The sequence below is a fragment of the Phoenix dactylifera genome, chromosome 3, assembly GCF_051530095.1.
Source record: "Phoenix dactylifera cultivar Ajwa chromosome 3, Ajwa_hap1_PhDact_Kaust_v1.1, whole genome shotgun sequence".
NCBI classification, from domain to species: domain Eukaryota; kingdom Viridiplantae; phylum Streptophyta; class Magnoliopsida; order Arecales; family Arecaceae; genus Phoenix; species Phoenix dactylifera.
In genome coordinates this window covers 9,245,749-9,258,469 of record NC_143192.1, presented here as the reverse complement: position 1 = coordinate 9,258,469, position 12,721 = coordinate 9,245,749, and the positions used below count along the sequence as shown (strand labels likewise).

The 12,721-nt window shown below is 38.0% G+C and overlaps 1 protein-coding gene across 2 annotated transcripts; it reads right to left on the bottom strand.

Moving 5' to 3' along the window:
• Nucleotides 1-2,301: 2,301 nt before the first annotated feature.
• LOC103719190 (uncharacterized) lies at nucleotides 2,302-7,851 on the bottom strand. 2 transcript variants are annotated; one of them, XM_008808311.4, is made up of 5 exons: nucleotides 7,610-7,851; nucleotides 5,821-6,034; nucleotides 5,196-5,246; nucleotides 3,074-3,125; nucleotides 2,302-2,583 (listed from the first exon to the last, which is right to left on the bottom strand). In XM_008808311.4, the coding sequence occupies exons 2-5, from the start codon at nucleotides 5,938-5,940 to the stop codon at nucleotides 2,393-2,395; spliced, it is 414 nt and encodes a 137-aa protein (XP_008806533.1). In that variant the 5' UTR covers nucleotides 5,941-6,034; nucleotides 7,610-7,851; the 3' UTR covers nucleotides 2,302-2,392. The 2 variants fall into 2 exon arrangements, with proteins under 2 accessions (XP_008806533.1, XP_017701223.1); XM_017845734.5 differs by having other exon boundaries at nucleotides 5,821-6,050; nucleotides 7,610-7,842.
• Nucleotides 7,852-12,721: the final 4,870 nt, after the last annotated feature.

Sequence of the window (12,721 nt, the reverse complement as noted above, 5' to 3'; positions counted from 1 at the left end):
GGTTGCAAGCCAAATGGTAAGAGATGGTACCGTCTAAAATAAAATTTTAAAAAAAAAATTATTAGATGGATCAGTTCCAGTGGCCCAGTCTGATAACCATGGCATTATCCATCCCGAATTCATATACATTGTATATATGTTTCAGGATTTCGATTAGTCCACTGAATCTGATCTATCTAATAATTTTTAAATTTTAGTGGAAATATTTTTTTTGGGGGGAGGGGGGCAGATGGAGATCCTGAACTTTAGTTTCACATTGGAAGAGTAGCGGAAAGAATTATGCCAGAAGGGGCCATCTCTTTCCTTTCAGAGGATCTTTTTAAAAAGGACAAAGCCGTGAGAAGAATATTGTCCATTAAAAGTTGCATACGACACACGTCGCGTAATAAATACCTACTTTTCCAAAACGGACAATATCTCTGGTCGGGACGCAGTCACTCTCCCGCTCTAACAGTTGGCGCTAGAGGAAGGGCCCCGCAGGCCCTTTTAAGAAGGAGAAAACCGTAAAAAGAATATTGCCCATTAAAAGCTGCACGCGACATGCGTCACGCGATACGTACGCACTTTTTCAAAACGGACAATATCTCTGATCGCAGTATTAATATACAAAAATGATGAGGAACTCACTTGTTCTGCTATCACTAGTGAAATGCTAAAATGGTGCAAATTTTATTGAAAAAAGTTATATAGTTAAGTTTGTAACTTTCCTATCCCTTTTTCTTCTTTTGAGTTATACTTTTTCTTTTTTTTCTCTCTGTTTTGCTTTTCTTTTTCTCTGCATAATTTGTTTTGATCATCATAAGTTTTCCTTTTTTTAATGCGACACTAATTATGGATAAAGTGACAATTGCATCTGATATTAAACGTTGGTATTCATTAAACAGAGTATTCCGAAATTTGAACAATCCAGTAATTCGAAGTTTAATCTTCAGCATTATAACAAGTTGATATGGCAAATTAGAGTGAATAGTTTCCAACATGAAGATCCGTAATATCCAACTTGCCTAATAAAAAATAAATTTGTCCTAGCCGGGACCTTGGTGAAAATGTCAACAAGCCAAGACTTGGTTGAACAAAAACCTAGTCCCAATCCAAAGATCTCATGTAGAAAATGACAGTTGATCTCTATGTGCTTTATCTATTCACAAAATAGGGGATCGGATGCGATCTGTAACACAGTTTGATTATCATAAAAGATTTGCATTAGTTTCAGGGTGACAAACTTCAAGATCATGAAGAACAGCCTTCAACCATGAAGACTCATGCATAGCAGCCCCCATTGATCCATATTTTAGCCTAGGTAGATAGCCATAATAGAGTGATTTATTTCCTAGTCTTCCCAAAAATAGGAGACAAATCAAACAAGGGAAAATAATCAATCGCCGAGCATCAAGTCATAGGACAACTAGCCCAACCAGAGTGACACTATGCTTTTAGGGTTAAATCATTTGTGAAAGAAAGAAATATGCCTTTGCCAAGGAAAGATCGAAGATATCTAAGAACTCGCATGGCAGCACTATAATATAGCTTTCTTGGGTCAAGCATGAATTAACTCAAAATATGAACTGAATATGCAATTTTAGGTCATCTGGCAGTTAGATAAATAAGACAACCTACCAACCTTTGATATTGAGATGGATTAACAAGTAGATCTCCAGAACCATTGGCGAGTTTTAGTTGCTGCCCCATTGAAAAAGTAGAAGGTTTGGCTCCAAAAGTTCTTATTTCTATGAGAATATCCAAGGTATATACTTCGCCGACATAAGAAAATGCCCTTAGGAGAGCATGCCACCTCTATACAAAGAATGTTTGAGAGTGCCAAGGTCTTTGATGCAAAAGCATTCATCAAGATGTAGCTTCAGAGAAGCAATACAAGAAGGATCACTCCTGATTATGATCACATCATCAACAAATACCAAAACAGCAGTAAAGTCCACGATAGATTAACTATATTTTCACGCAATGTCATATTTAGAGCTGCATGCTATCATTACTTCGTAATTTTTGCCAAGTCCTTTTACAGGAAACATTTTGAAATATTTGATTTGGTTGAATCAGTTTAGAAGATATAAATTTTTATTTTGGAAAAAGCAATGTTAATAATCAAAATGAATAATTTGCATTCAAACATATCCTACAAATAAAAAAATAATGGTGGCAAGCCTCCCCACCCTTGCTTGGCGTTCCACTTGTGATCCTGGAGGATTTTGAGAAATGCGCCCAACCGAAAGAAAAGAAGAAAAACATAAAAGTAATGATGTTTTAGAAAGCTTGTAATTTTTATAGAAACTATAATAAAAATAGAAGCAATGGTGTCACAATGTCTTCATTTCCTTTTCGTTGGTTTCTCTTGCAAACTAATAATATTGCTATGTATAATAAGATAAAAATATTACAATTTATTCACATTGGATTTCTCAGTTATTTGATTTTGATCATCAGTTGCTAGCTTAAATTTGAGAACTTTATGAAGCTTTGCAATTGGCTTAACGTGCTTGAATGAAGCTTCATTTGAATCAATAATGCATTTATCCTTTGAGAGATCTGTTTTGGAAGATCCTGTCTCCTGATGCAAAACTCCATCTGCAAAAGTAAAAGAGATTACATTTCAATAGTTTAGTGAACTTCAATATCTTGCAATATTAAGAGACTCTAATAAATCCATTTTAAAAACTTGAGAAGGTCCCAATCATGTGATTTGAAACGCATGTTCTGATGTAAAACAATAATTTTGAAACAAAGGAACCATATTATTGCGAAGCAGATCAATAAAATTACTGTATTAAAGTATATAGTTTGATATATAAAAATATGCTTCTATTTTAACTTTCAATAATGAAAACAAAAAGGAAAATTTTTTGAAATGAATGTGCATAACATTTAGTCTGCAAGCTGCAAAGAAATAAAAAACTCGTGAATCATATTTAATTTAGTTTCTGGAATAACTACTTTGCTAGAATAACTGCTTAGGATTGACTCTAGTTACCATTCATAGCACTCTCACATGTATCAAGACAATTGTGAAAAAAGGTTGAAATCATGCAACTATAGTGCCCATAAGTGCAATACTTACCACTTTCGGAGAACACAAAGCATGTTCCTATTGTTTCTTGGTACTCCCCGATCTGTTGCATGGTATAAATAATGTGAATTTTGGTCTCAGTCAGTAGTAGTAAGACAAAGGAGGTAAGTTACAAAATAAAAATTAGTCAACAAACCAGAAAGTTCTGTTACTTTTCAAATGACAAGAACTATAACATTTGCTACAAGCATGTATAATCCAACAAGGTCTATGAAAAACACTGGCTTTACCATTTAAACACAAATATTCAGTGTTTGTAACTGGTAAACATTATCTATGGACACCAGACAAATTGTACTTTTATGTCCCGCAAAATTGGTAAAACAGTCTTTGCAAGACTTTTTCTCCAACAGGAATAAAACAGGGTTTGCTAACAGCTCAAGATGGACATGATTTTGTAAACTTCAAAATGGGGGGAAAGCCTATTTACAGCTTCGCATTATTGCCTGCACACATAAATGTGTCCTATATACTAAAAGAGGTTTTACATACGTGTTCTATATCCTAAAAGAGGTTTTACATACATGTGTTCTATATACGCAAGGCCGTAGATATCGCAATTCAGAAAATCAACTAAATATTTACAATACATTAAACAAGAGGACACTAATCGACAGTATAATTAAAAATATATAAAACTATTGACTACAGATTAATAAAATAGGAATAGGAACAAAATCGAGACTCACTATCCAATAGCAATTATTGCAAGAATAACTGATCAAGACAAATTATGACCACAATCACCAAACTTGTTCCAATTATTTAAGGTCGACCTTGTAGATCCAAGCATTCTAAATTTACAGCAATAGATATAAAGATGAATTTACAAAAATAGATTAAAATAAAGATAAAGATGCATTAAACATGCAAGCACTCCAATTAACATCACATGCAAAAAAGCGAAGGAAAAATTCATAGAAAAGGAAAAAAGAGATAACTAAGAATTGCTATCCATTATCAACTACTGCAACACTAGTTAATGGTAACAAATTACAAGCACAACCACCAAAGTTGTTCCATATATTTAAACACCGCTTCATCTATCAAAGCATTTTTCTCTTGACAAAAGTAAACGAACAAAAGAAACTGTAGTGCATTATTTGCAACTTTAAAGACTAATAGATCCATAAATGGAACAAAATGGAAATAATGGATGCTAAAGATGGGGCCAAGGTATAGATAGATCTCTTCGTGTCTATGATGAGAAGAAGTAAATGGGACTATGGAACATTAATAAATGTCTAGTATTACACTATGCATATTAGTTGAGCATTCAGAAGGAAAAAATGACTTAAAAGTGCCAATTAATTGCAGGATGTAAGTCGATTAAATAAGCTTTAATTGAAACAAAATAACATATCCAACGAATAAGCCCATAATTTCAATTCTTACCACAAAAATACCACTTCAGTGGATTATCAGTTTAGCCCTTGACAGAAGCAAATCTTAGACAATAACAACATTTATAACAAAGGCTGTTTCTCATAACCAAACAGAGATGATGCAGATTATGTGAGTCCACTCTGTCCCTCGTACACAAAGAGAGGTGGCGCAGTCTGCGCGAATGCACCTGACCATGTTCAGTATTTGCTACCTATCCTTTGAGCAGAAAAGAACAAAATGAAGGAAGAGACAAACAAAGAGCAGGTGAGCCGCATGGCACTCTCAAGATGCACATGCCACACACCTAAACAGTGTCTCACATTACAGTATGGCACCGGTGTTCTCCAAATGTATACCACCTGCTTTTCAACCAAGAAAGGAAAAGAGGAAACAAAGGGCAGGCAGATAACAGTGGGAAATTTCAATCTTAATATCCATGTTCCACACATATAAACAGTGCGACTAAAATCCACGTTGCATTTGATCTGCTTGTGGAAAAAAAAGGTGTTGACAAGAAAGCAAGTTTAAGGCAACCATCCCGGTGTCCAAGTATAAGCGAGCAAGATAAAACTTAAGAAATTGTACACTTAATCAGATTTTAGAATAAGATACTAAGAACATTCAATTTCATTTTATAGAACAAAGTGCATGTCTTATACTCAAAGGTCATATGTAATTAGTAATATTCCTCTAAAGTGGCAGTAGATCTTGTGATTCAAATGCTTACCAGTTTCAAGCGGTTGCCAATGACCAATATGGGATTCAGAGTGTCCAAACCCTACATAAATGAAATGGCCAATTAGCTTCTTAAAAAAATAAATAAATAAAACAGATACATATAATTGACAGAGGCATTATATAAGGGCTTACGGGTAGCAAATTGACCTATACAGCCTAGTGGTTTCCCATGGACAACGATCTGGGTTCGAATCTGGATGGTGTTGTTTCTCAATTATTTGACCTAGGTAATTCTACTAAGTGGCGCTTCTACCACAATAGTCTAAAAATTGGTGGGTTTACTGGTAATAGTCCAAAATTGTAGACCTGTAATTCAGATGTCAACCACAGAGACTCTTTCTAGAGAATGATGTTGCAATGTTAGATGCTTTGGAAAAATTGATAAGTTTACTGCAAAATCTGACAAATTGAATTCCAGTGAATGACTGGCTTGAGCAAATATATTGCATCCTACATCAATAAAAAGGAAAGCGTCTGCCAAAACTTTGAAGTTTGGCAAAAAATAATTGTCAAGCACGAGATATACAAAACTCATATGCTATCACAACATGGCATTCCCATCCACCAAATAAATTTACCTCTCATAAAAATATAGTATAAATACTTATACTTACAGATAGAACATAGGGAGCATTGGCTGGAATATCACCATGCACACAAACTTCATCCAAGTCAAGTAAGAGATATTCTTCTCCACCCTCAGTTTCTCTATTTTCTTCCAGGTTGCCTTCCATTAATTATACTCAAAGTCTTATGCAAAATGCAACAGAGGACACTGTTTGCCTAATAATCTCAGGGGGCAATCCTTGCACTCAAGTTGAGAAGATCCTAACACAATAAAAATCTACCAATCATAAATTCAAAACATAAAGTATAAGGACATTAGTGAAAACTACTTCCCTAACCAAAGATGTAAAATGATTTTCAATTAAAAAAGGAAAGAAGTGCTATTCAAAATGATGCAACACATTGTGCAATATATAAAAACATTTACAGCCTCACAAGCTACAACATTTTAGTGACTGATTAGCCACCATACACCAGCTACACTCTGTAGAAGCGATTTTCAGTTGTGTTTTCTAGAAATAATTAGATAGGGGAGGTTTTGTTTGTTATTTGGTTTGAGTTCACCTCTTCTTTATTGTGTTTGCATTCCTAAATCCTTCCCTTTGGATACAAGTAGGAAACCTCATTGAATTTGATAGTAGAGTTAGAAGAACTTCATTAAAGATTTGTGATCAAGCAAAGGAACTGGATTTTATTTATTGGAATTCAAGTTTCTACTATTTATCTATTTATTACAAATCTCCGAGTACTAAATTTTTATCAAATTCCTAAAGTTTCAAAACATTCCCTTTTATTTTGTTCTTATCTCCAACAGATGAGTTTCGGGTCTTAACATTGAATAGCCCATTGAGATGTTTACGGGCAGTTGCAAGAGACTGGTTGGTTGGACAAAATCTTTCTGTACTGTTGATGTGTAATATTACAATCATAGTTATATCAAACCGAAGAGCAACCTGGCCAAGGGTTCAGGTCGCTAGGTCAGTGGTTCGACTGCTTGGTCAACTGGTAGGCCGTTTTATCTTTCAAAATACTAATAAATGCATAATCACTGATAAATTATCTACTTCAAATACTAAAAGTTTTAGAAACTTTTTTAACACTAACTCATATTTTGATAAACAAATAGGCCACTGAATGATATTTCAAGGTCCAAATAACAAAATTATCCCAACTTATTATACAGAATGTGAACTATAAAGATGGAACATATCATCAATGTTGCAGAAAGACAGAAGAAAAGGCGAAATAGATAGAATTATGCACATTATTTTCTATAAGAGAAGAAAATCATGACTAGAACAAAGACAAATATGCAATCTCAATCATACAAACAATACATGGATATTTCATCAAAAAAAAAAACAATAGAAGGTACAACATTCCAGTACTCTCAATTGCAGCATAAACATGAATTAATCATGAGTCATCTGTTTAGAAAATGTAAAAAAATGCCAAAACTAAATCACTTATTAATATGAATAGCTATTTAACAATTAATATCTCTAAAACTCCAACCCAAATTAAATTAATGAGGGACCGAGGGAGGAAGAAGAGGAGAAGAGAGAAGGGCGGAAGATCGGAGGGAAGCCATTGCTGGCCACCGGCCATTGTTAACAGGCAGTACAGAAGCCACAGGGGAGGCAGCGAGACAGTGAGGGAGGGGCCACCGGCCACTGGCGCGCCGGGACACTGTGGCAGGGCGCAGCAACAGAGAAACACGGAGGGGGCCGAGAGAGAGAGGGCGGGCGCCGGGCAAACCACAGCCAGAGAGGAGACCGGGAAGGAGGGAGACGGAGAGCGGGGAAAAAGAGAGAAGAGGGAGGGAAAGAATATTACCGGCCGACCTCGCCGCCTCCACCCGCGTCGGCCAACTCCGTCGCCGTCGGCCGCCGAAGAGAAGACAATCGGAGAGGGAGGGCCGCCGGGGAACAGAGAAAGAACAGGGGAGAGGCGTTCGATAAGGATTTTCCTTATCGTAGAGGCTGAACCTTTTCTTCGGTTCAAACCGAAGCCTCCGAGAATCCCGACTTAGGGTTCAGATCACTCACTAATTTTCCTTGAAAACTACCGGGTCAGAAAGTGTTCGTGAAACGCGAGTCCAACCGCATTTTATAGCCCATTGTAGTCCGATTCATTGGTTTGGGGATCCAGCAGGTCGGTCCAGTCTAGTTTTCTAAAATTAACGACAGATTTGAATTTATATGATGAGGTGACAACGAGCCCGCTAAGCCCTTTTTTATAGGTCAATCAAGACTCCATTTATCATTGCTGCCGCTAAATCTTAAACCTAGGTCGAGGTATGGCTCGGTTTATTTTGAGGTCAATGAGAATCGAACTGATAACCGAGGTTAGGCAAAACTTGTTACTTTTGAGTATAACCTGCTAGAAGTCCAATACCTAAGTTAGAATGGTAGGACAACAGTATAGAAGGAAGAAATCTTATAGCGTAGAGTCTCCGAATGAGCTTACTTGAGGACCTCCGGACTATCTCTTTATATAGAGTAGTATATCGATCCATTGCCTGATTTTGGCGCGACGTACATTAATTGCAAGATAACGGTCAGCTACATGTTTACAATGTAAAAGCTATCCCGCATGAGTAGCACATGGCAGTAATTACGTCAATCGTGCATTGACTGCGGTGTTGTCATAATTGCTAGTCTTTGTTAGCATGTATGGAATGGCTTCTCGATTTTTATTGAAGTTGTTCACCTTGGTTGATACCGAGGCTAAGGAGGTCAGTCTAATCCAAGGTCGAAATATTCAATATTTTTTTCATCACTTGTCCTCCACTTTCGAAGCCAAACTACATCTTAGTATAGGTGGCTGAAGTCATATCGTCATCTTGATCGAGGACAACTTCTAGAAAGGAGTTTTAATACGCCAGTTGATCTTTTTGAAGCATCATTATATCGGAGCTATCCTCAGACACTATTATTTCAAAATTTTCTCAAAGGGCCATTAATGTGGTGATTCTGGTGAATTGCTCTTGTCGTATCTCGAGCTAACACATGGATGACTCAACTCGGGTAGCCGAACCGTTGCTTTAATCAAGGTTGTTTGTACTCCTAGACAAGGGTAACCCCCTCCCTCATTTCACATTTCTTGCTTGTTTGGTGAATCTCCCTGGTGGCTCGAACTCTCTCCTGGGTGGTTCTCCGACGAACTTCTTCCCCTCCTGCTCTGACATCCTGCATGGTCTCTTTTGATTATCGGTGGGTTCCTGCTTTTAGATGCTCAGATTTTCCTTTCTTGTCTTTTTCTTCTCTTTTTTATACACCATAAGCGACACCGAGGTCCAAGTCTCGGCAGGGAGTTGGTCATTCAATTATTCTCCTTGAGCTCGATAATCTTCACCTCCAAGTGTGGTTGAGCCCGAAGTCCACTCTAGCCCAGATTATAAAATGTCAGTCCTCACCCAAGAGGAGATGGACTTGATCCGAGTTCCGCACTTTATCCCTGTCAAGTTCACTTTTGAGCTTGTCGGTCCCGAAGATCGGGTGATAAACCCTTCTCCGTTTCGGCTCAGCCTATATGAGGAAACTCTCAGGGCTAGGCTTAGACTACCACTTCACCCTTTTATCATTTAATTGATAAAGGTTTATAGCCTCATTCCTACCTAGCTGGTTCCGAACTTCTGGCGGGTCATCGCAGATTTTCTTTTTCTTTATTTTCTTTTAAACATTTGGGCCTCGATTTCTCTTTTCCAGAAATTCTTTACTCTAAAGAGGCATCCTCGAAAAAGCAATTGATAATATTTCTCTTCTCAAAAAGGTTGCTAGTTGATCCGAGGCACTCCCTTTTCCATTTATGGATGGAAAGGGAGATTCTTTTTTGTCTCCTTCAAACAACCATGGCAGTTTGAAACCCTGTGGAGGACACCTCAGAGATCTCTAAACCGGCCTATGAGGTTGTCTGGTGACCATCAAGGATCCTTGGACACTCTTCTTAAATCCAAGATTCCTCCTTTGCAAGAATTGTTGTCTGGGGAAATACTGATTAATGTCGGCCTGAGCCAGCCGATCCCGAGGGTAAATTTCTTTAGAATTTTTTATCTTTTTCTCCTCGTCATCATGTTCTTATGTGACCTTGTCTTCGGCCTTGCAGTTGTTGCGGCTTTGAAGACCCATTTGGCACTGATTTGGAAGAACATGCACAAGAGATCAACCACGACGCTAGGGGGTGAAACCCCTCAGAGGAAGAAGTTGAAGGGAGAGTCCTCCTTAGCTCTTACTAAAGCAGTCGTTAAGGCCTCGGTTTTCGAGGTTTCTCCAAAGGTGCCGATACGTCGAACAAAGAATGTAGAGACCCCGAGGTCAAGATTATATCACCAATTAGGTCGAGAAGGGGTCGTCCTCGCCCAGCCATCTACTGCTGTCGTATCCTCTTGTCCATCATCATCTAAGGTTCATACCTCGGCACGGGCTGCTCCAAGTTCGTCAACTCCAGCCAAGGATAGTCCTTCAGCCCTGGCTCGCTCTTCTAGGGTTTTTATTCCAAGGTGGTCCATCAACGAATCTGATTCGGCCTTGACTACCCCTCAGGTGGCCAAGAATGTGGTCCGAGCTGTTTAGTTGCGTGCAAGCAAGCATACGCTCCTTCCACATCAATGACCTGATAGACGAAGCCTTCACTTCGGTTATTCGGGTAAGCTTCTATTTTATAATTTTTCACAATGTCTTTTACTTCGGTTACTTTGGTTGTTCAGGTCAGCTAGATGCATGAGGCGATTCTATCACTTAGGAGGCATGCTTTGGACTTTAAGATGAAGTGACAAGCTACTGAGCAAAGAGTCGCTGAGGTCCAAGCAAAATCAAAGGCCGATCTTTGGAGGTATAGGAGCGGGCTCAACTGACTAAGGAGTGAACGAAGAAGGCAAGGATAAAGTCGAGTCGGCAAAAGCTCAAGCCTTGGCCACATGAACCCGCGCAATGATTTTGAAAAGCCATCTATCAAAGCCAGGGAGGCTTTCTTGGCTTACAATCAAGATGAAGGCCGCTAAAGCAGTCAAGGACTTCCTCTCCTTGGATTAATTCAAAGAGGAGTCCATCCAAAATGCCATCAATGCTTTTGCGTAAGGCTTCAAAGAGTGTGGAGCTCAAGTCCTTCGGATGGACTTCAGTAACCTTCAGATTGACCTCGGTGATGATGGGGATGACGACGAGGAGGACGAAGGCGGCGGTGACGAGAAATGAAGTTTTTGTTTCTTTTTTCCTTTTGTTTTTACTCAGATAGACCAAGTTCAGTATATTTTGTTTTTAGTTCGAGTATTCCGAGGTCTATATACACACTTCTAAAAGTAATGAAAATAGAAATTTTTCAAGTTCTTGACTTTGTTTTGCATGATTTACTTTTGTGTTCGAAAATCTTGAAATAATTTTGAGAGTGCAAAAACCAAATTAAAGGTCCAAATAATTTCAAAAATCTCTCGAATAAGACTTCGACGAGCGCTCAACTGAAATATTTGGTGAGCACCGTGAGCCAAGATCATTAGAAGTCAAGAGAAGAAGAAGAAGAAGGAACCAACAATGGTCTAACAGTGGCGTCGACAAAACCTGTTAGTGGCAAGACGAAAAAGGGTATGGAGATCTTTAGATAGCCGTTGAGACTAGGCTTCCTAGCTTCCATAGGAAATCGAGATGGAGGAGTCTGTCTTCTACTCCAAGTCGAACAAGGCTCCATCCTCTCCTACTTTAAGTCGAACAAGGCTCTACCATTTTTTTTATATATCCTACTCTAAGTCGAATAAAGTTCTATCTTTCTTTTTTCATCTCCTACTCTAACTCTTACATCTGGGCACATCAGAATTAGACCCAATTTCTTATTAGCTAGGCTGGGTGTTACACTAGTGCTACAAATAAGTGCCCAACTTTTAATATTCATGTCAATGTGTTGTTCCAAGAGGAATTTCCTAAGAGAGGCTTCACATAGCCTAATTAAAACATGCACCAATGTCCTGAGTTTGCGATGGTGAGTTAATTTAGTCAACACTGCAGGTCTTACATACTGTAATCCTTTAAGAACTGTACCAACTCCAGTATTTGCTTGAATTGTGCCATCCTATGGTAGGTAGAAGCATGTATTGCTTATGAAGGCCCTTCAAGGTCTGAAGGGCTTCAAAGCCAGGAAATAAATGTGAAGGAAGCGCAGAGACAATGGTGGTAGGAATTGTACAGACATATGGTGGTGCATGTAGTAAATAGAATGTCGGAATTGATAGAGAGTTGTGTGACACAAGAGGTCAATTTAGGACGCTTAAATGTGAGTATATATTTCAAAATTCCAACACCATAACAATGCTGATGATTAGAAGAGTCCTCTGATGACACCATGGCTGCATGAAGCGACTGCTGCATTATTATGTTGTAATCATGAAACCTAGGTAACTTTCTCTATAAAATAACTAAATTGCAGTCTGGACATTTTATCCTTTTGAGAATATTCCTCAGATTGTGTGATGTAGCATGTTGGTTTTTATAGGTTGGAATAAGATATCATGATACAATAAACATGTTGCATTAGATCTAACATTTTATTTTATTTTTTTTATTTGGACTGTTTATTTTTCTAATCGGGAGGTAACATGATGTGCTTCTTGATAATGGCAAAACACTGGTATCTATAATTTCCAACTTTAATATCTTTGATGACTAGTCATAATCTTTGTTTAGAATATCTTGCCTAAACAATAGGAGAATTTAAACATATATGAGATTCCTCCTGGTCTCATGTGCCACTCTAGCATGGAAATGCCCTCTCTCCCTCAATTTCACCTGCGTGCACTTAATTTCATTTTCTGCCTTTAGAAATTTTAATATTCAAGATTTAATACGCTCTCGAATGTTCTCCAACTTTTGCATTATGGAACTCCTCCATCAGCTTCACTCTCAATTCGAAAGGAACCAGAATCCGGCCCTTGTAATATAAAATTTCTCCTTTAAGTTGATA